Source organism: Acomys russatus, chromosome 6 (assembly GCF_903995435.1).
Source record: "Acomys russatus chromosome 6, mAcoRus1.1, whole genome shotgun sequence".
Classification (NCBI taxonomy): Eukaryota; Metazoa; Chordata; class Mammalia; order Rodentia; family Muridae; genus Acomys; species Acomys russatus.
In genome coordinates this window covers 6,040,484-6,060,629 of record NC_067142.1, presented here as the reverse complement: position 1 = coordinate 6,060,629, position 20,146 = coordinate 6,040,484, and the positions used below count along the sequence as shown (strand labels likewise).

General features: G+C 36.3%; 1 protein-coding gene across 10 annotated transcripts in view; it reads left to right on the top strand.

Moving 5' to 3' along the window:
- Relch (RAB11 binding and LisH domain, coiled-coil and HEAT repeat containing) overlaps nucleotides 1-20,146 on the top strand; it is an 82,453-nt gene that overhangs the window by 46,446 nt on the left and 15,861 nt on the right. For 7 of the 10 annotated variants that reach the window (XM_051147223.1, XM_051147222.1, XM_051147220.1 and 4 more), the window contains 10 exons: nucleotides 637-708; nucleotides 2,600-2,740; nucleotides 3,086-3,250; nucleotides 5,275-5,422; nucleotides 7,724-7,880; nucleotides 8,415-8,538; nucleotides 10,180-10,228; nucleotides 12,858-12,937; nucleotides 16,046-16,152; nucleotides 17,661-17,760. In XM_051147223.1, the coding sequence (XP_051003180.1) occupies nucleotides 637-708; nucleotides 2,600-2,740; nucleotides 3,086-3,250; nucleotides 5,275-5,422; nucleotides 7,724-7,880; nucleotides 8,415-8,538; nucleotides 10,180-10,228; nucleotides 12,858-12,937; nucleotides 16,046-16,152; nucleotides 17,661-17,760 (1,143 nt within the window). The remainder of the gene's footprint in view (nucleotides 1-636; nucleotides 709-2,599; nucleotides 2,741-3,085; nucleotides 3,251-5,274; nucleotides 5,423-7,723; nucleotides 7,881-8,414; nucleotides 8,539-10,179; nucleotides 10,229-12,857; nucleotides 12,938-16,045; nucleotides 16,153-17,660; nucleotides 17,761-20,146) is intronic. The other 3 variants (XM_051147221.1, XM_051147218.1, XM_051147217.1) reach the window with 2 other exon arrangements.

The window sequence follows — 20,146 nt, the reverse complement described above, 5'->3', positions numbered from 1 at the left end:
TATGAGAACGGACATACTTCTTTTCCACTCAAAGAAAGATTTATATTCACTGAAGAAGACATATGGGAACAAACCCCAGTGTGTCATCTTTTTTATTTTTTGTTATGGTACAGTGTAGACAGCACATAGCAAATTCCACTGTTTTGCATATATAAACAGGAAAGAAATCTTCTTAAAACAAAAACAGTTCTCATCTCACTGGTTAAGTCATGATTAACCTGTTTGCTAGCCCTGTTAGCAGAAAGCGCATGTGTGTCTACACGCCATGTCTCTAAGGTCCAGAAGCAAAATTTTTCCAAGACCTGTGTTTCTGTCACTAGGAGAAGATCTCACTTTTTCTGACATCCTAAGGAAAGCCTAGTCCTAGGCAAACACATAATTTCTGGATACCTTGCCAATTCTTCATCTTTGATTTTCCCTTTTTTCTTTAACAGATACCCCTGTGCCTTGATGTTTAGGCTGTCCTTGATTCCTTTATTCCTGATCCAGGTATAGCCACCCAGGGATTCCCAGAAGTGGGAAAGAAGACAGTGTATTGTATTCTCAGCAGGATGTGTGGTGAACAGTAATTGTCTTTTGGAAGAAGACAGGGTGTGTTGCCTACACTTGACTGATGTGCTTGTCTTTTGACTCCAGATTAATCACAAATACCCAGAAAGACGACTGCTTGTGGCAGAGTCCTGTGGAGCACTGGCACCTTACCTTCCCGTAAGAACTGTTTTCTTTTTCTTTGTTTCTGTTTAGTAGTAATCAGTGTCTTGTCGTGCATATTGTAATCCAGATTCTTTTAGCCATGCTACTTTAATTTAAAAAGGAGATGGGCAAACAAAAGGAGGCTTAGGCTAATGCAATTAGCATAATTTTTTTATTTTTTAAATAAGTACATTCTAATTGGTTGTACATGCATATAAATATATGTAACTATCCTAGTGATTCTGATGGTATGTTCTGAGAACGCTAGAAAGTTCCTTGTGGTTCTTTCAGAGGAGTACATAAGGTGCAACATATTTTATTAAAAGTTTTTTTTCTTCTCATATACTTATGCATACAGTGTTGGTACAGATGTAGTACTACGGAGGAGTGCTCCTGTATGGCACTCATCAGAGAGGAGGGCCCCAAATGTCCTGAGAAGAATTGTATTCTTCACAGCCTACATTCCCAAAACAAGCCAACTTCATTTTTAGAAAGAAAAAGGGGGAGGGCGAGACCTTGCTTAATTACTAAATTATTAATTTTACCAAATTTTATCCCTTGAATCTTTGTAATACTCTATGACACAGAAATGAAAGTGATATCAGAGCACACTTTGACTTCACACTGAGGTTTGGTGGGGTTTTCAGGAAAATCGCTTAGGCGCTTGCTTGGATACTGAGAGCAATAGCTTACCTTCCCTGGGCTATCGGTTTTTCTCAGCAGAACTACACACTGTCAGGCTGTGCTTATTCAGACTGGGGTGTGTGACTGACATCTGCATTTCCAAGGAGTTACACTTGAAGTAAATCAAATACACTAATCCCTTTCTCGTAGTGAAAGTAGATCTTATGTGGGTTCTAAAATTGTGGGATATTTGTATCTACCACTAGAAGCTTTTAAATGCATACAGGCTTTTTAAATAATATAAATTAGATTATTTTAATGATAAAAATATGCCAGTTTTGAAAAAAATCTAGATAACTTTATGTTCTAGTTTTTCCCCCCAGATGAAGAATGTGTATGTTAACATACGAGCACTCAGTCTGAGATGGAGCGATGACATTTAACTATCAGTGATTTGTTATGGGGTTTGGTTTGGTTATGTAGAAGATGACCTTGAATTTCTGTTCCTTCTGCATCCACCTCCCAAGTTGTAGGATTACAGGTCTATATCAGTACAACCAGCTCACAGATTTAAATGTTTGTGTTGTTCATTTGAGAAGACTTAAGAAAAAGTCGAAACAAATGCCAGGTCTTCATTTTTATTTTATTCTGTTTATTATGTATTTTAAAGGTGCCAAAACAAGTTTAGGCTTGATTAATTTTATAACTTAAGTAAGTCTCAATAACTACAAAGAAGCTATGGGGGCTACACATGAATGCAGGTGTCTTAGGAGGTAATACGTATACCTCTGCAGCTACAGTTAGCAAGTGCTTGTGAGCTCCTTGATGTGGGTGCTGGGAACAGAAATCCAGTCCTGCAACAACAGTCCAGTGTTCTTAACTACTGAGCTGTCTCTTCAGCCCCTGATGACTTTATTTTAATTTCAGCCTTTAATTAAGATGGTTCTTTAACATAACTGGAAAGGATGCTGGAGGTTTAGCACTGCCGGGCATTCATGCAGCTCTGGGTTCCCAGCATTCACACCAGATTTCTCACACCACCTGTAACTCCAGTTCTAGTGGATCCCACGCTCTCTTCTGGCTACCGCGGGTACTGACCTAGTGTGCACAAAACCATACTTTCTTTCTCTTAACACTATACACATACTCAAAATATTTATAAATAAATATAGATTGGGTTAAAAGTAAGCTAAAGCACAGCAGTAATGAACATTGTTATTAAATATTACCTTATTAAATAGCAGCATAAATAAATCTTTAAATAACATTTGGTTATTTTCAGAAAGAAATCCGTAGTTCCTTGGTTCTTTCAATGTTGCAACAGATGTTAATGGAAGATAAGGCAGATTTGGTAAGGGAAGCTGTGATCAAAAGCCTGGGGATCATTATGGGCTACATTGATGATCCTGACAAATACCAACAGGTATGTTTTTCAGCAGGGACTTCTTTTACGCTGTTATAAATTCCAAATATTGTGCTGATTCAGACATTGGCAGTCTGCAGGTGGGAGGGTATGTAGATGTGGTGAGCAGGAGTGACGGCTGCTTCAGTCCAGCAGCTGTCAGCAAGCTGGAAATGAGTGTGCATGTTTTCCACCCTATCTCTGCCCACCTGTCAGTACATTAGCATTTAAGAAAATGGGTGGGGTCAGATGGCTTTATGCCTCCCTGAAAACATTTTCTGAATTTCCTGAAATACATATTTGTTGCATTTTATTGCGTTTTTTTAAAATAAGCATTCTTTTAACTTTCCTACTTCTCCTTTTCAGGGCTTTGAGTTGTTGCTTTCGGCCCTGGGTGATCCCTCAGAAAGAGTCGTGAGTGCAACACACCAAGTATTTTTACCAGCTTATGCTGCATGGACAACCGAACTTGGAAATTTACAGTCTCATCTTATACCTACACTACTGAGCAAGATTGAAAAGCTTCTCAGGGTGAGTTCTTCCCCATTTTATATAGTTCCTAACAGTTTAACAGGCCTGTTCTAGACCACCTTAGAGAAACACTGGGAGCAGAGACAAGATGCACACTGATCCAAATAGTCCAACACATCATCACTAAAGAGAGATTTGAGAAACTAGAAGAGAAAGGGCACAGTGTTAGCTTGCTAGCTGAATTAGCACATTGCTTGTCATTACACAAACATTATTCAGAAGACCAGTTTTTCCTGGATTCTCTTGAGGATGTGACTGCTTTACATAAAACATCAGCTCCAGTTCTAGGTTGCAGAGATGACTAAATGCTCAGTCTCTGTAGCCTTCCTACTTATATGTTGTTAAAATTATTGTAACTATGCTTAGTCCAACATATGCTTCTTAAAGAGAATTTCATTGTACTCAGATGGAAGAGTTAAGGAATAATTGAGAAAATAATAGACACTTCTTTAGAATTGTGTTCTAAATGTTCTTTGAGAGGCTATCAGAGAAGCTAGTATTTCTTTTTTTTTTTTCAATTTTTAAATTTATTAAAATGATTAACCTCAATACTGCAAGTGCATGTACAAAATATTTGTAAAAATATATTTTAATGAAATATTAAAGAACTTACCTCAAATGCTGAAAAAGTCCTTTTTCATTCTTTCAGCACAAGGAATACATTGTATCTCAAAAGTATTACAACTTACATATGCCTATATATACTGCTAAGATCAATACTTTCAATTTAAAAAAAAATGAAAAGACCAGTTTTACCCTTAGAACCCTTTGAGGTATAGTCTGTAAAACACAAAAATGAGGATTTGGTGCTTAATAACATGTCAGGGTCCCCAGCCATCATAGAACAATTGATGATTGGTTTCTGACTCCAAACCCTTAACGCTTTGTGCTTTAAAATTTTTAAGGACCTATAATCTTTTATCATAAATCATATAACTAATCAGAAGATAATCTCATATGTATATGTGCATTTGCTTAAATCTAAAACCTGGGCTATTTCTAAATTTCACAGCGACACTTTAAGACAAAGTAACTTGTTCAGAAAATCTAGGGTTTGGTTTGGTTTGGGTTGGGGGCGGCTGTTTGTTTTTCGAGACAGGGTGACTCTGTAGAGCTGGCTGTCCTGGACTCCCCTAGTAGACCAGACTGCCCTGAAACTCACAGAGATCTGCCTGCCTCTGCCTCATGAGTACTGGAATTAAAAGCATGTACCACCATGCATGCTGGGATTTTTTATATTAAGTTTTATATTAAACATTCTTTCTATCTTATAATTAAGCAGGCCTTGGTTTTTGTATACTTTGTTATGGTATGAGTAATAACACATTGCTTCTAAGTGTCTCCAGTGTTCTGCTTAGTTAGTGCTATTTCTGTATAGAAATTAACTCATTTAGGACTTAAATGTAACCCTTATCTCTTACATTATAACATTCATTTCATAATGTAACAATGACATCTCAAGTAGATTTGAATGCAATAACTGCTTGCTTTCATCTCTAATAACTTTTAGTGTTTTGGTGTGAGGTTTTCACTCTAACATTTAGCTTCTGGGTGCCATATCAGTCCTTCTTTTTCTGCCATCTCTTTCCTTTTTGAAGTTTCCTCTACATTTTTCTACGTGGAATAGTTCTATAGTACTTTCAGTACTTGCAAATGCAGATGGTACCAAGTGTCTGAAAGCCTGTAGGAAGCCAAGCAAATAGCAAGTGATTCTACAGGATTACCAGTGTCACACTTACTGTGATTCCTGTGGCTCACTCTAATATATCAGAATTTCAAAAGACACTCCCCAGAAAAAGTGTTCCCAGCATCAGAAATGACTATTTGCCCTGAGCTTTTTATATCAAAGGTTATAGTATGTTTACAGTGCCTTCTTGCTTCTCAATAGTTTGGATGGACATCTCTGTTAAGTGCATTTGCATTTGGGATCTAAAGTAGCAGGCCTTAAATGTTTATTTGCCATACATAGAACCTGCAGTGTGATTTCAAGAGCCTAAGACTAGCTCCCATCACTTATATTTCAGGAAGGAGAGCACGGGCTGGATGAACACAAGCTCCACATGTATCTCTCTGCCTTGCAGTCCTTGATCTCATCTCTCTTTGCATTAGTGCTACAGAATGCTCCTTTCTCCAGCAAAGCCAAGCTGCATGGTGAAGTGCCACAGATCGAAGGTACTGGACAGTTCTTGAAGGAAGGGATAGAGTATTGCCAGTTTAGCTTCCCAAATTGTTGTTTTGATTCCAATCATTGTATGGCAGCACCGTTATTACTAAAATATATTGTATGTATAATGTATAGAATCTTGTGTTCAGAGATTATTAAAGCATCATATGAATGTTAGAATCTAATCTTTTATGACTAAGTCATGGGAGATTATTTTTTAGTATCTATGCTTCTTACCTACTGGATAGATGAGTTGCTTGCTTGTTGGTTGTATGGGAGGCTTTTGGCTTTGGTTAAGGCAGGGTTCACATTAGTACAGGCTGGCGGGTTTCATAGACTTTGCTAGGAAGCGGGAATAGGCATTTCTGTCTGAGAAGATCTAAACCAATGAAAAGGCTCACTTAATAGTTACTAGTGCTAGTATGTGAAGTTTGCCATTTCCACTTTTTCTTCCCTAGCTCTTCTACTTTCAGTAGGGTAAGATAAAAAATAATTGTAATTTTTAATAATAAATATAATTTCCTGCTGTGTTCATGGAAGAAAGAAGCAAGCATGTGGTAGGATTTTCTCTTTTTCTCCCCTATAGAAAGAAAATGACTTATCTTGAGAAACTCATGAAGTCAGGCTGGGAATACAGTTGACAGAATGCTTACTAATACATGAGCAGGGCTATGAGGTTCAATCCGCCAGGACTGGGGTTAGAGAGAAAGAAAAAAAAAAGCATAAAGTCACTCTCCCAGTAGCCAGTAGGAAAAAAAAAAAAAAAAGCATAAAGTCACTCTCCCAGTAGCCAGTAAATGACCTTTGATGTGTAGCAGGTGATTGACAGCCACACTGCACCTAAGCAGTACACCTGGGGAAAGGCTATACATGAGTTGTTTCTGTGTATGAAATACTTTTGTAGCATTTTCAGGTTTATGGAGTTATCTGTGGCTCTTACTGGCTTCTGGTAAAGAATTATGGGATTAAGGGGGTTTTGTTTGTTTTTTTTGTTTTTGAGGATAATGTTTAAAAAATCAAACTTCATAAGATAAAGATTTGGAAGATGAGACTCCTTAAGAATTCATAGCTAGCCAGGTGTGGTGGTGCATGCCTTTAATCTAAACACTTGAGAGGCAGGTGGAACTCATGAGTTGAAGGCTATACTGGTCTGCATAGTGACTTCCAGGCCAGCCAGAGCTACACAGTGAAAACCTGTCTCAAAAACAAAACTCAAAAACAAAACACAAAAAAACTTGCCGAGCATGGTGGTATATGCCTTTAATCCCAGCACTTTGGAGGTAGAGACAGGCAGATCTCTGAGTTCGAGGCCAGCCTGATCTACAAAGTGAGTCCAGGACAGCTGAAGACACAGAAAAACCCTGTTCCTGAAAAACAAGAAAAAAGAAAAGAATTCATGGCTACTCAGTCACTTTGTGATTCTACCACTCACTAAAGTAGTTCTTGTCCTTCTGATACTCTCCTGCTCTTCCTAGTTGTCTCTGAGAGTTTGCTGAAGTTGTCTTTAATAAAGTACCTCAAGCTAAGTATCTTAAACAACAGAAGTATGTTATCTCATAGCTCTACAGGACAGAAGGTATTAGAAGCCTAAGGACCTCTGAGACCTGCCTTAGATAGGGCCGGGCCCTGCCCACTGTATGACCTATCTGTGTAAATATACCTGTAGCAATCCGATTTTGAAGAGGTGTGGAGAATAGCTCAGCCTATGATATGTGCTATCACTCTTTGTGTATTAACAAATACTCCTTGAATACCAACTGTTGCCATCCACTTACTGCTTTGCCATTCGGAACATATTCCTTATTTATGTAGCTATGACTTCTTGTGATTGTCTTCATTATGCTAAATAGCAATCTTTTGTTTTGAGTTACTGTTGCTGTATCTCTTTGGCTGCTTCTTGTTGTTATTGTTGGTGGTGGTGGTGGTTGTCTTAAACAGGCTGAAATTATTTAAATAAAACATTTAATATTGAAAATCAATTACTAAAGAAAAGAATCTCTTTTATTATGTTGATTATTTCATTTGCATGAACAGTGTGATAGAATTATGTGTTTTTTAACTAAATCCATGTTTTTTTGTTGGAGTCTTTGAACCAATTTTAATTTTAACATACATTAACATAATCTTCACCAATAAATTTTCATTAAAGCATTACTTTGTTAAATGTGGGGGTCTCAAAATCATGTTTGAGATTAAAGTTTATAACAAGTTAACCAAATATCAGATTGAAGGCCTTATTTTGCTTTGGGCATAATAACTGTTCAAACTAGTTTTTCCTGCGTGGTTTATTGTGCTTTTGTCATTAACAGTGACTAGGTTCCCTCGGCCTATGTCACCTCTGCAAGATGTGTCTACTATTATTGGAAGCCGTGAGCAATTGGCAGTGCTGCTGCAACTTTATGACTACCAGCTGGAACATGAAGGCACAACAGGCTGGGAGAGTTTGCTATGGGTTGTCAATCAATTGTAAGTTATCACCTCTGTGTCCACTTTATATTATGGAATTTAGCTCATATTTAGGCTTGAGACAGAGAAAGTTTATAAATAGATAATAATTTAACAAGCATAAATTGGCATCTTCAATAGCAAAGCTTGAAAGGCAATACTTGTTCCTACTGTTTATGTAATGGTCTGTGAAAAATCTGCTGCCTTGAGTGGTAGGAGAAGTAATGAACTTTTAACTGTTTCTTAATTTATTAGTTTTGAGTCGAGAATGGATGCTGAGTAAACCAACGTTTTGTGATGTGGCAAACCTATGATTTTGAATCCTATTAACTTCACCTGTGGAAAACTGTGTACTTTATAGCAAGCAGTTAAAACTGACATTTGAAAAGGTGGTCTAGTAGAGTCTATTCTGAACACCATGTCAAAGTGTCCAGAACCCTACCTTTGTGTACAGAGAACACTGGGAAGTTTTTCTGGTCTACACTGTTGCAGGAAGTGTGATGGAGACAGTCATTTACATATGGCCCTGCTGTTTTTCTCTTCTTTCACATTCAGGTTGCCACAGCTTATAGAAATAGTGGGCAAAATTAATGTAACGTCAACTGCCTGTGTCCATGAATTCTCCAGATTTTTCTGGCGTCTTTGCCGGACATTTGGCAAAATTTTTACAAACACTAAGGTAAATACTTGTATTCCATCTTTTCTTATATTTAAGAGACAGAATTGTAATATGATAATGTTTTAACAAATTAAATAATAGCACAAGCCCTCCTTTTATCTTTTATCATCTTTAGTGTCTTAGAATACTGATAAGTAGTTAAATTTCAGTAGTATATTTAGCCTCTGCTTAGAGTGTGCTGAGATATATCAAAGGTTTTCACCATAGGCAAACGAGCTGGGAATAGCAACCCAACCCCAGTCCTTTGAGTGCTTTGCCATACATCACAGATTTTGGAAGCATTTGTCCGCTTAGCTCCTGATAAGCACCTGAGGTAATGAGCCACAGCAACCTATAAAAGTTGCCTCAAGGGTACACTTCTTAGAAATAGAATGGACACTCAAAGGTGTGCCTCAATCATTACCACAATGTGGTTTGTCACAGTGGCCTACACTAGTTAGTTTTTCAGGTGTTAAAATTTGAGGATTTTTTTTTTTTCATCAATTCTGTTCATTTCTTCTTCAGTTCTGTTGCTCCATTTGTCTTCATATTTATTGCTAGGCTAGTTGGTTAGTTAGAGAATGAATTTTAAAGTGTGCTTGCTATGATCAGACTTTCATCAAGCACTCCAATAGTAAACACTAAGTTTCTGCTCCATACTGTTGAGTCTTTGCAGTACTTAAAGCAGAAAAGTATTCTCCAATAGGCACAATAAAATTCAAACTTCCTTTCTAGTGTCTTAGCTCCTCAGTTCTGTGACCTTCTAAATAACTTGTTATTAGTGTTCTGTGAGTTGAAGACATTCAATATTAGTTCTTTGATTCTGAAGATTTATTCCCCAGTGTTCTTCCTCTCAATCTACATTAAATGCATAAATTAATATCACTGAAATACTGACAAGAAAACAAAACTTGAATCTTGACATTAACGTAGAGAAAGCAAAATTCTCTTACCTCTTCACCAGTCTTTTTGTTATCAATGTCAGCAGGAATTGCTCAACAGTTCCTAGGTAAACAACTGCATGTCTTTGGAAAAACAAGTGGGAGCCATTTGAGCATTGAACATGGCAGAATTATTGTCAGTAGGTGGAAATCTGTGATAATTCCAATTGAAAAAAAAAAAATGAAATAAGCATTTCTTCTAACTTAAGATACTGAAGTAAAATTCCTTATTTGAAGTTCAAATTTGAAGGAATAGATAGTGGGTTGTGATGGGTTTCACATTGTGAATATGCTCACCATGAAAATCCTAAATGAGTGGAATTTCCTTTCATTCCTTTCAAATATAGCCAGATGCTTTTCTCCAATAATTCCTGTCATATATGATGGTATAATATTTAATCATATAATAGTATGCAAGTGAACTTTTTAGTCACTAAGTTTAGTTTTTTGGAGGCATTTATTTTAAGTACTTAATATCATCTTGAAATTAATTAAGAAAAGAAACCAAAGGCTATTCTGAAAATACTTATTGATTTTAATTGATTTTTATCCTTAAAGGTCCTGCTTTCGGTGCCTTTATTCTTCTTTTAGCTTGAACCTGTTAATTAAACATGATATACTTCTGACCATTTCAGTAGTTTATAAAGCAAAACAAATAGCTGTGTCAGTAGAAAGTGTATATTTTACCACTTAGTAATCCACGGGTCTTTTCATTGCTTAGGTAAAACCCCAATTCCAGGAGATTTTAAGACTCTCTGAAGAAAACATTGGTAAGTATGTCCATTATGACTTTATTTTTTTTTTTTATTAATTTATTCTTGTTACATCTCAATGTTTATCCCATCCCTTGTATCCTCCCATTCCTCCCCCCCCCCCATTTTCCCATTATTCCCCTCCCCTATGACTGTTCCTGAGGGGGATTACGTTCATTATGACTTTAAAAAGCAATTTAACCTTTTTATTCAGGAAAAATACTACATTCACTATCTGAAAAATACATGAACTAGGAAGAGTAATTGAAAAAGAAAGTGTCATGAGGCTCATGGCATTCCCACTGGGCCACATCAGTTATCTTCCCCTTGTGGTGAATTAATCCCCCCCTCTCTTTAATTTTGAATAACTACCTTAATTGTGACCAAACTGACCTAAGGCCAAGTTTCTCAAATGAGGTGCTTAATCCTTAGAGAGTGCCGTGGTGTGCTCAACATACTTCAGCTTACAAAAGAAGCAGCATTAAAATAATAGTGGGAAACAACGAAAGACCAGTGTGCAAGGTTTGTGGTTTCTCTTTTTTCTTTTCTTTTCTTTTTTTTTTTTTTTTTAAGTGAAACAGACAATTTAAATAAACTATAGGTCTGTGTGATCAGACCTTGCACTGGTCATTTCACCCATCTGTCTTAGTACAGGTACAGCTTCACTCTGTGCCCTCTGTGCCAGCTTCACTGGCCTAAGAAAATGAGTATGTGTACCTCTTGTAGCCCTGTGCATTTCTCTTATCCCAAGAATAAATTGTAAAAAAAATATTGAATGGAATATGTAACAACTTCCACTTGATTAATCTTGAACACATAGATAATTCCTAAAATTTTACCTTATAATGTGATTTAGCAGTCTAGAAAATTACATTTTGATATACTTAGCAATAGTTAAAGAATGAATAAATAAATAAACTTAAAGTTTGAAAGTGTCAGTGACATTTGTTACAGGGTTTTTATTTCTTTGTTAATTCTTTTGTTTTGGAAAGAAACAGGGTTTAAGTTTAAGACTTACTTCCCAAATGTTAACTGTCTTAGTTAGGGTTCCTATTGCTGCAACCAAATGCAATGATGAAAAAAGCAAGATGGGGAGAGAAGGGTTTATCTGGCTTATACTTCCATGTTGCTGTATTTATAATCTTTCAGAGTCCTCAGAATTAAACTATCTGCAGCTGGTTTAATTCTGAGGCCTGGGACAATCATAGTTAACAGCTGTGGACAAACTAAATCTGCACCATATCATGTACCTGAGATTAAAACAAAACCATGTTAACATAACATAACTGAGTTTTTAAAGACACCAGAACTTCCACTAAACAGGACCATCAGCCCAGGGGTGACAGCACCCACCATGGGCTGGGCCCTCATCCATTGGTCACTAATTGAGAAAGAGATGGATCTCGTGGAGGCCTTTCTCCAGCTGAGGTTCCTTCCTCTCTAATAACTCTAGCTTGTGTCAAGATGTCACACAAAACCAGGCAGTATAGTTACTTTTACTAGTTTTTTGTTGTTGTTGTTGTTTTGTTTTGTTTTGTAAGTTAATATTGGCAATGCCTGATTGTTGATGCTTGAGGTGGTTACTAATTCTGGTGGTGAATTAGTAAAAAAATAATAATAATAAGTTATTGAGAACTGACAGTTTTTAAAATCAGTAGTTAGCTGTGACTATTTAATTGTTCAAAAAAGAAATGATTATTCACCCCCACTTAAACAGTCAGTATCGCTAAATACCACTTACCAGTCTCAGATTTAACTCTCTTCTTTCATTGTCATATTCAGCCAATATCAGTGACTTACCCGCAAAGTACACTTTAAACGCTAGCAAATGTAAAACCAGTTTTGTTATTGAAACCATATCCAATTGTTAAATCTATCTTTTCAACTCAATTTCTTTATGTGTGGCTCTGAAAATAAATTAACTATAAAAATAGAGGTACAGTAACAAAAAAAATTAAGAACATAGCAACAAACCACTTAAAACAGTGTATATTGACCAGTAAATGAACTACTGGTACTATAAATAATTTACCTTATTGTCATCTCTGGAATTCTTTCTTGTAAGTCCTACTTATTTTAATATTTATAGACAAAGACCCTTAGAGAATAGTCATAGGTCATACAGTCATGGTTGGATTTTCTTGCCCATCTTCCCATTTATGAGGCCTAAGTACCTCTTCCTCCATATAAGGGCGCTATCTGGATGACAACTTATATCAGATGCTGTAAGGGCCTCTGGAAACTAGCATCCCCGAGCTAAAGCAGGTTAACTAATGTATATCTGGGTGCTACTTTGAATTGAATGCCTGTACGTTTTACAAAATGCGACAACCTGACAGCATGCAGATTTACCAAGACCTAGCTATGTGGGTACTTGCTCTTAAAAAAAGCTTTTGTCTTTTGTTCTAGAAAAGTAGTCTAAGATCCCAGTTTGGTTATTAAATTCCTTTCTCATCTACCAGAAGTGTGTGTACTAATGCCCCTTCAGAAGTCTTAAGTTGTGGTTAACAGCAGAGTGTGTCTTCACCAAAATGTTTCCCAAAAGAATCTTATAACTAATTGCACTTTTAAATGCAATTGTGTTGTTCAATTTTGTCTTTACACTTAAAGTATACTAGAACTTTTAAAAATATTTTAATAATTTTAGATTCCTCAGCAGGAAATGGGGTCCTCACTAAAGCTACAGTCCCCATATATGCAACAGGAGTCCTCACGTGTTACATTCAGGTAAGAGAACAGTCTTCGTCTACCATAAAGGGGAGTCTCCTTAGACAGTACCTGATGCTTGCTTGCTGGGTCGACCCAAATCCTCCAGCTGAAGTGGAAATGTTACCCAAAAGAAAGCATGAAAAGTCTCCAAGTAAAGTATCAATTTAACACATAAATTTAATTTAATATTGGATTACATTTACTTAGCAGAATTTCTTTGTGTTTCATAATGTTTTCCATAAATGAATAAGTTAATAAATAATAGTACATGTAGTAGATAATCCAAATTAGAAAATGCAGTAAAAACTATATTGTTTTTACCAAGGTACCCTTTAGATATTAAATATTAAAATTTTTTATTTTTTTTTTTATTGCAGCTATATATTAAACTACCCCAAGGCATAGTACCCTATAGCAGCTATAAACCATTTTATGTGTTTATAATTCTATAATCAGCACGTGGCTCATCTGGCTTCTGCTGGTCTTGCTGTGGTCATTCATGCTGCATAAGCTGCTCTGTGGGTGGAGCTTTGGCAAGGGAGTGGCTGAGCTCCACCACTCATGTGACAAGACCTCTGTCCATCTCCCATACCTGACCTGGTGATTCAAAACATCCATGAATATGAAAGCAGAATGTATTAGACTAATAGTATCAGACTCAGTACAACATTACTTCTATGGTAGTGTAAATAGTCACAAGCCCAGCACATATTCAGGAAAAGGAAACTGAACTGGGATTGATGTCAGGAGGTGTGGGCCGTTGCTTACTGCTAGGGCAGCAGACCGCCACACTCTACTCTCTATTGCTCTAAGTAAATATCATGGTCCATGGTTTATGTCAAGGCACATTAGCAAATGGAACATACGAAGGAAGAAGCAAGTTTCTTCTGATGATTTCCTGAGTTTTCACCCACGAATACCTACCGAGCTTTTTTGACCCTTGAATTCTAACAACATCACTTGATATTTATTACATATTCTTCCAAACATTTTCACGTCACAGCGTTCAAAATTGACTGCTGTATTATAAATACCATCCATCTGAGTTCTGGCTCTGTTTAAATTAGCACAGTATTCCTTAAAGGTTTTTTAAACGAATCTCTATGATGTTATAATAAAATTATTCAATAAACTTCAATGTAGGATACTTTCAGCCATATACCATTGATAATCTCTAGTATTCCTGAAGTTAGAGATGAATTATATTAAGTCCAGACATCACTGTAAACAATAGTGTGATACTGCTCTTCATTCTGTTTGGAAGTTGCATCAGCATGGTACCAAATCTGCTATCACTGTTTTCTCTCTTTTTAATTTCACAGTTTTGACAGAGGTTTGATTTTAACCATATTATCTTAAAACATGATAAGTTACCAGAGACAAGATATGGTACATAGTAGGATATAAAATTGAGGAAGTAATCAGAGATTGCCTAGGTTGTTCATTTCAGCAAGCACATGGTAATAGTTAGTGGTTCTTGCTAAGTACTATTTATGTTAGGATAAACCACAGCCTGTGGTTAATTACATTAGGAAACAAAGACTGTCTTGAGTGCTAGGGATGTAGCTCAGTGCTAGAGCACTTGCCCACTATGTCCTAAACCCTCAGGTGATCCCCAGCGTAACACACACACACACAATTTCTGACCTACATCTATAAACTAATACTATTTGGTTTGATATTTTAAAAATGAGAAATAGTTCATTTTTAAACTTAAAAGAAAAAAATCCTCATTTGGAAGTCTATTTTTAGCCCTTATTTCACTGTATTCTTTTAGACTTGCAGTTTGTTTCCCAAAGTTATACTTACTCCCAAAGTTATATAAAGTTTGACGTTAATGGGTATCCTAGTTCATGTCTGTTAGTTACTGGTACTTTTGTTATGATAAAGGCCATGGCCAAATGCAGCTGGGGAGGGAAGAGTTTATTTGACTCACATGCCCCAGTCACAGTCCATCTTTGAGGGAAACCAAGGCAGGAACTGAAGCAGAGACCATGGAGGAATCCTGCTTACAGGCTTGCTCTCCATGGCCTGTTCAGCTTTATGCAATCCAGGATCACCTGCTGATGGTTGGCACTCCACACTCTGGGCTGGGCCCTTCTCATGGAATTAGTCAAGAAATGCCCCACAGACTTGCCTGTAGGCAGTCTGATGAGTTAGTTTTATTAATTGAGTTTCCTTTTTCCTAGATGACTCTAGCTTGTGTCCAGTTAACCAAAAACTAAACAAAGAGGGGGTGGGGCATGAAATTCTGTTATCATTTGGTTTGGTGTAGTCCAGGCTTCCTTCTGGGCCTTTGGATATGTCCAGAACCTGTTTGTCTTTGACTTACATCCTTCTTGGCAGTTTGACCTTAACTTCTATGTTTATTTGCTGGGAGACTATTCATTTTCCAATTAGTTACACATGCAAAATTTTTAACTCTAACAAGTTTGTTTATTTCTTTATAAAAATTATTAAAGTAAGTAAGTAAGTAAGGCTTGAAAATGTTAAAAATTTAGTTTTAATCACAAACTAGAGCTGTTTCCAGTACACTGATCTATATCAGCAGCTGGAGTTTTCACCACTGAATATTGCAAACATAATTCTTGAAAAACATTTTTTTTCCATTAGAAAAGTAACTGTTTTGGTGGTCTGTATTTAACTGTGGATAGCCACCATTCATAGAAACTAAAATTGGTAATGTAAATTTTAATAAAATATAAATCAGGACCAAACAATGAAATTTTTTATAGTAGTGAAAATAATTTATAGATCAGAGTACTAAGGATACTAACTATCCTCGGTACTTGAGGCTGTTAAACTTAATTTATAGCCAGTGTGATTGAAGAAGTGAATTTTCGGTGCTACTTAAATTTTTATTTAAATTTAAATGTAAATAATGATGTGGCCACTGGGTCTCATATTGGACAGCACGATCAAAATCAAATAATGATAATAGTCTTTGACCTTATATCATTTAAGATCATGATCATGGCTGTGTTTAATCAATGACAACTTCAACTAAAAAAGTTTTGTAAGTAGAATCTATTGCCCTCGTGTGGTAATCATTTCTAATTAAAGCATTAAGGCATTTAGTTCTACTTAGTTGTTTGGGCATTCATTATCCATGTTTTTTCTCTGTAGGAAGAGGACCGAAAGCTGCTAGTTGGCTTCTTGGAAGATGTGATGACGCTGCTTTCACTGTCTCATGCTCCTCTTGACAGCCTGAAGGCTTCTTTCGTGGAACTTGGGTAAAAAAAAAAAAAAATAGATGATAGGTTTTTCTTTAAAGACATATCAAAGAAAAAGGCATAAGACTCGGGAAACTGAGACTCCATCAAGGAAGGGACTCTCCTGAGTGCCAGCAGTGGGAAGTCGTCCCACTCTAAGTGTAAAGGAGATGAAAGGAGCACCCATGCAGATTAAAGCAAGGCATGCTTTCCAGAGGGGAAGGAGAACGGCTAGCCTAGCACATGCCTCGGCTACTAGGGGAGAAAATAGTCTAAGGTGCAGGAAAATTTTTTAAGGAATATAGTTTTTCAAAATGGATTTATGAAATGAATGTTGTTATAAACCTAATCACACAATTGTCTTTAAGAGTTAAGGTTTTACATTTTGAGTTGGTCTGTGTTTTGCTTCTTAGAGTGTTCTTAAATATTTTGTAGTCAATGTGTTGTGATTTTTTTTTAATGAGAAAATGGTACAGACTAATACTTTCTTTTGAAGCTGGTAGAAAACTTTGATCAAGTACAGGTTTTATTGTTGGGTTTTTTTTGGGGGGGGGGGTGTTTGCTTTGTTTGGTTTTGTTTTTCAAGGCAGGGTTTCTCTGTGTAGCTCTAGCTGTCCTGGACTCATTTTGTAGACCAGGCTGGCCTCAAACTCACAGAGCTCTGCTTGCCTCTGCCTACGGAGTGCTGAGATTAAAAATATGTACCACCACTGCCTACCTTCAAATGCAGATTTTTAAAAATGGTTTCCCAAAAGTGAAGGAGCCTCAATTGAAAGCCAGTATCATGGATTCCTTACTCAGCTTCCTGTGGTGTCTTGAGCTTCTCTAATCACAAGTTATAGTTACTGAAGTATTTATATCTCAGCCACTCTTTCTTTGTGGTTCTAGAAAGTAAATCTGGATCCCTATGCATGCCAGACAAATGTTCTCCTGCTGAGCCTCTCTCTCTTTTTTTTTTTTTTTTCAGTTTGTAGTGACAGAGTCTCACTTGGTTGCCCAGCCTTGAGTTTGCTGTATAGCTCAGGCTGCACTTAAACTGCTTATCCTCCTGCCTACCCTCCTCCTCAGCTAGGTACAGGCCAGGGCTATGCGGAGGGTCACTTACTAGTAACGCCACATGACAGTACAGTGTTATTCCTCACTCAGTTTCTAACAGGCCTTGGCTGCACTGTGCAGACTGGCCTGCAGTTTACAATCCTTTTGACTATCACCTCCTAAGTTCTATATATAGGGATGTGCCACCATTCCTGTTTTTATTTGTAATTTTAGTTTTTATGCCATTAAATAGTTCAGAATTTCTGTCACAATTACAGATGCTTAGAAAAGTGTACTTCTGAATATGCTTTACAGGTATATAAAGCAACTTGTGGGATCTTAGCTATGATGTAATAAATTGCATTTCATTTGTGTTCTGCCAATGTTTTATCATTAATATACATATATGTGATAAATGTATATACACATAGTGATTTTTCAATGCAGAAGTTAGGCATGTGGCTTAGGTCTTACTGTTGTCATTTTCCCTGCAGTGCCAACCCAGCCTACCATGAGCTGTTGCTAACTGTTTTGTGGTATGGTGTTGTTCATACTTCTGCACTAGTCAGGTGTACTGCTGCCAGGATGTTTGAGGTATGGTACAGTCACTTCTCTTGTTTCCATTTGTGATCTCTTTTGGAAAAGAAAAAGATTTAAGTTTTAAGTATCATGTATATGTGTGTGCATATGTACTTATTTATTTATGACGTTGAATGCTATCTAGTTGTGTACTGTGTGATGGCGCAGAACTTTAGCTTTGGCAAATTGAAGAATGTTTTCTAGCCTTCCTGGCTCTTTAAATGTTGTTCTTAGTTTCATTTCTCTTTTAAACCTTATTTGAATTCCATCCTATTAAATCTTTGTGATTATCCTTTCCTATTTACTGAAGTAAAAAATTTCTCAAGCTAAAACAATATAATGTATTGCTTAAGTTGTAGTACTCTGTAGTAGTATTAAGTTACAATTACTTGCAACTATAATATTCCTTCACATAGTGTATCTGGAGCAGTCATTGACTCTCCATATTGTTTGCAATATGGAAAGTGTTGTATAATGTACCTAGCACATTCTGCCATAGACATAAGTTCTTACTTTGAGAACTTGGAGTCCTCCATTGGTTTACTGTTAGAATAGAGCCAAGCGGCCTGGGTTCAGTTTCCAACTCTTCTGTCAGCTTTGCTAACAACCTGGACAGAGTTGAGCTTGTCTGCATATTAGTTTCCTCATCTAAAAATGAAGATAATGATTTTTTTAAAAAGTATTCCCTTCAAATGATTTTTGTTAATTCTCAGGATTTAGTACTGTAAAGCTCTTAAAGTAGTGTCAAACATATGAGCTGTAAAAACTGGTAATTGTCATGTCACTTTTTTCTAATTTGTGCTATTACTTCACAAAACAATAAAACTGTATAAGAAACATATACTTATCTAAGCTAAAATTGTCCCTTTTGCCTATGATTCTATTTTTCAATTTTAATTTTTAAAAACCTTTTTTCACAGACTATTCTTCCTCTTCCCCAGCTCCTTCTAGACCTTCCTCACCTCTCACATGTCCAGTTTCATGTTCTTTCTGTCTCTCTCAAAAACAATTTTAAAAAGCCAACAAAAACTGAAAACCAAAACATACAAGAAAAGAAATACAGAAGAAAAAAAGGTCAATAAGACAAGAAAAATATCAAAACAAAATAGAACAAAACAGAAAGAGTACCGAAAACAACAGAGTCTCTTTTGTGTTGACCAGCTCCTTCTGGGCAGGGTCGAGGAAACGGGTTGTCCCCTCTCCCAGCAGTAGCAACTGCAGGTAGCTTCTTGGTTAGGGGGTAGAACTTAAAATGTTTTTAAGATAAATTAATTCAAATCTTCCTAAATTTAAGCTTTAATATATATTGTGATTAGAAAGATAGAATACTTGATAACCCTAAAATATTTGCTTTATTTAGTTTTCAATAATTATCTAAATTAGATAGATCAAACCTGAATAAAATTCTCTTGACCAGGAAGTTGAAAGTTTTGTCCTATTTTATTTTTAAGAAGATCTGTAACCAAGAGTTATTTATTAGCTGGATGTGGTGGTGCACCCCTTTAATCCCAGCCCTTGGGTGGCAGAAGCAGGAGGATCTTTGAGTTCAAGGCCAGCATGGTCTACAAAGTGAGTCCAGGGTAGCCAAGATTTTACAGAGAAACCCTATCTCAAAAAACAAAACAAAACAAAAAGTTATTTGTTGAAATCACTGCCAGTGTAAATTTTTTTTCTACTCTGTACAAATTCTTTCTTGGTATAAATAACTTTGATTACTTGCTGTGCTGAAAATAGGGCGTTACCATGAAAGATGCTTTCTTCATTCCTCTCTTAAAAGGAAAATGTGTCCTTTAAAAAAACCTTCATTAATACACTCCTCATGCAATTTTACTCTAAGACCTAAAAGCATACTTCTTTCTTCTCACCACTAGTTTCTAAAGATGAATGTATCTCATGTGGATGGAAATACTTTAAACAAATAAACATAGCCAGCCCCTTTCATGTTTGGTTTTGTGTGCCTGCCTAGTTTTTGTGGTGCTGTTGTTAACAAGACTTTCGGTTTCTTTGCTTGCTATTGGTCCTTGTCTGAATACTGTACCTGTATCCATGTCCTTTTGTTTGATTATGAACTTCTGAGCCTAGTTTGACAAGAATTTAGAGGGTTTTTTAATTATTAATTTAAAGAGTACTAGGTGGACAGATTAGCAACTGGACTGTATTTTACTGTTATTGAGGTATAATTTTATTGATACAGGCTGAGTAATATTATACCCTGTTCAATTAAACTAGTTATCAGTAGTAGAAATTGATGTTCTTTTTTTGTCAGTGATTTTTATTTGGGAAAAATAATCTACCAAAAATCATATTTGATTCATGAGATTTCTTTTATATATTTTAGAATCATGCCTGCTTCTCTCAAAATGAGCAAATTAGAAATAAAAACATAAAAAATAATGGGCAT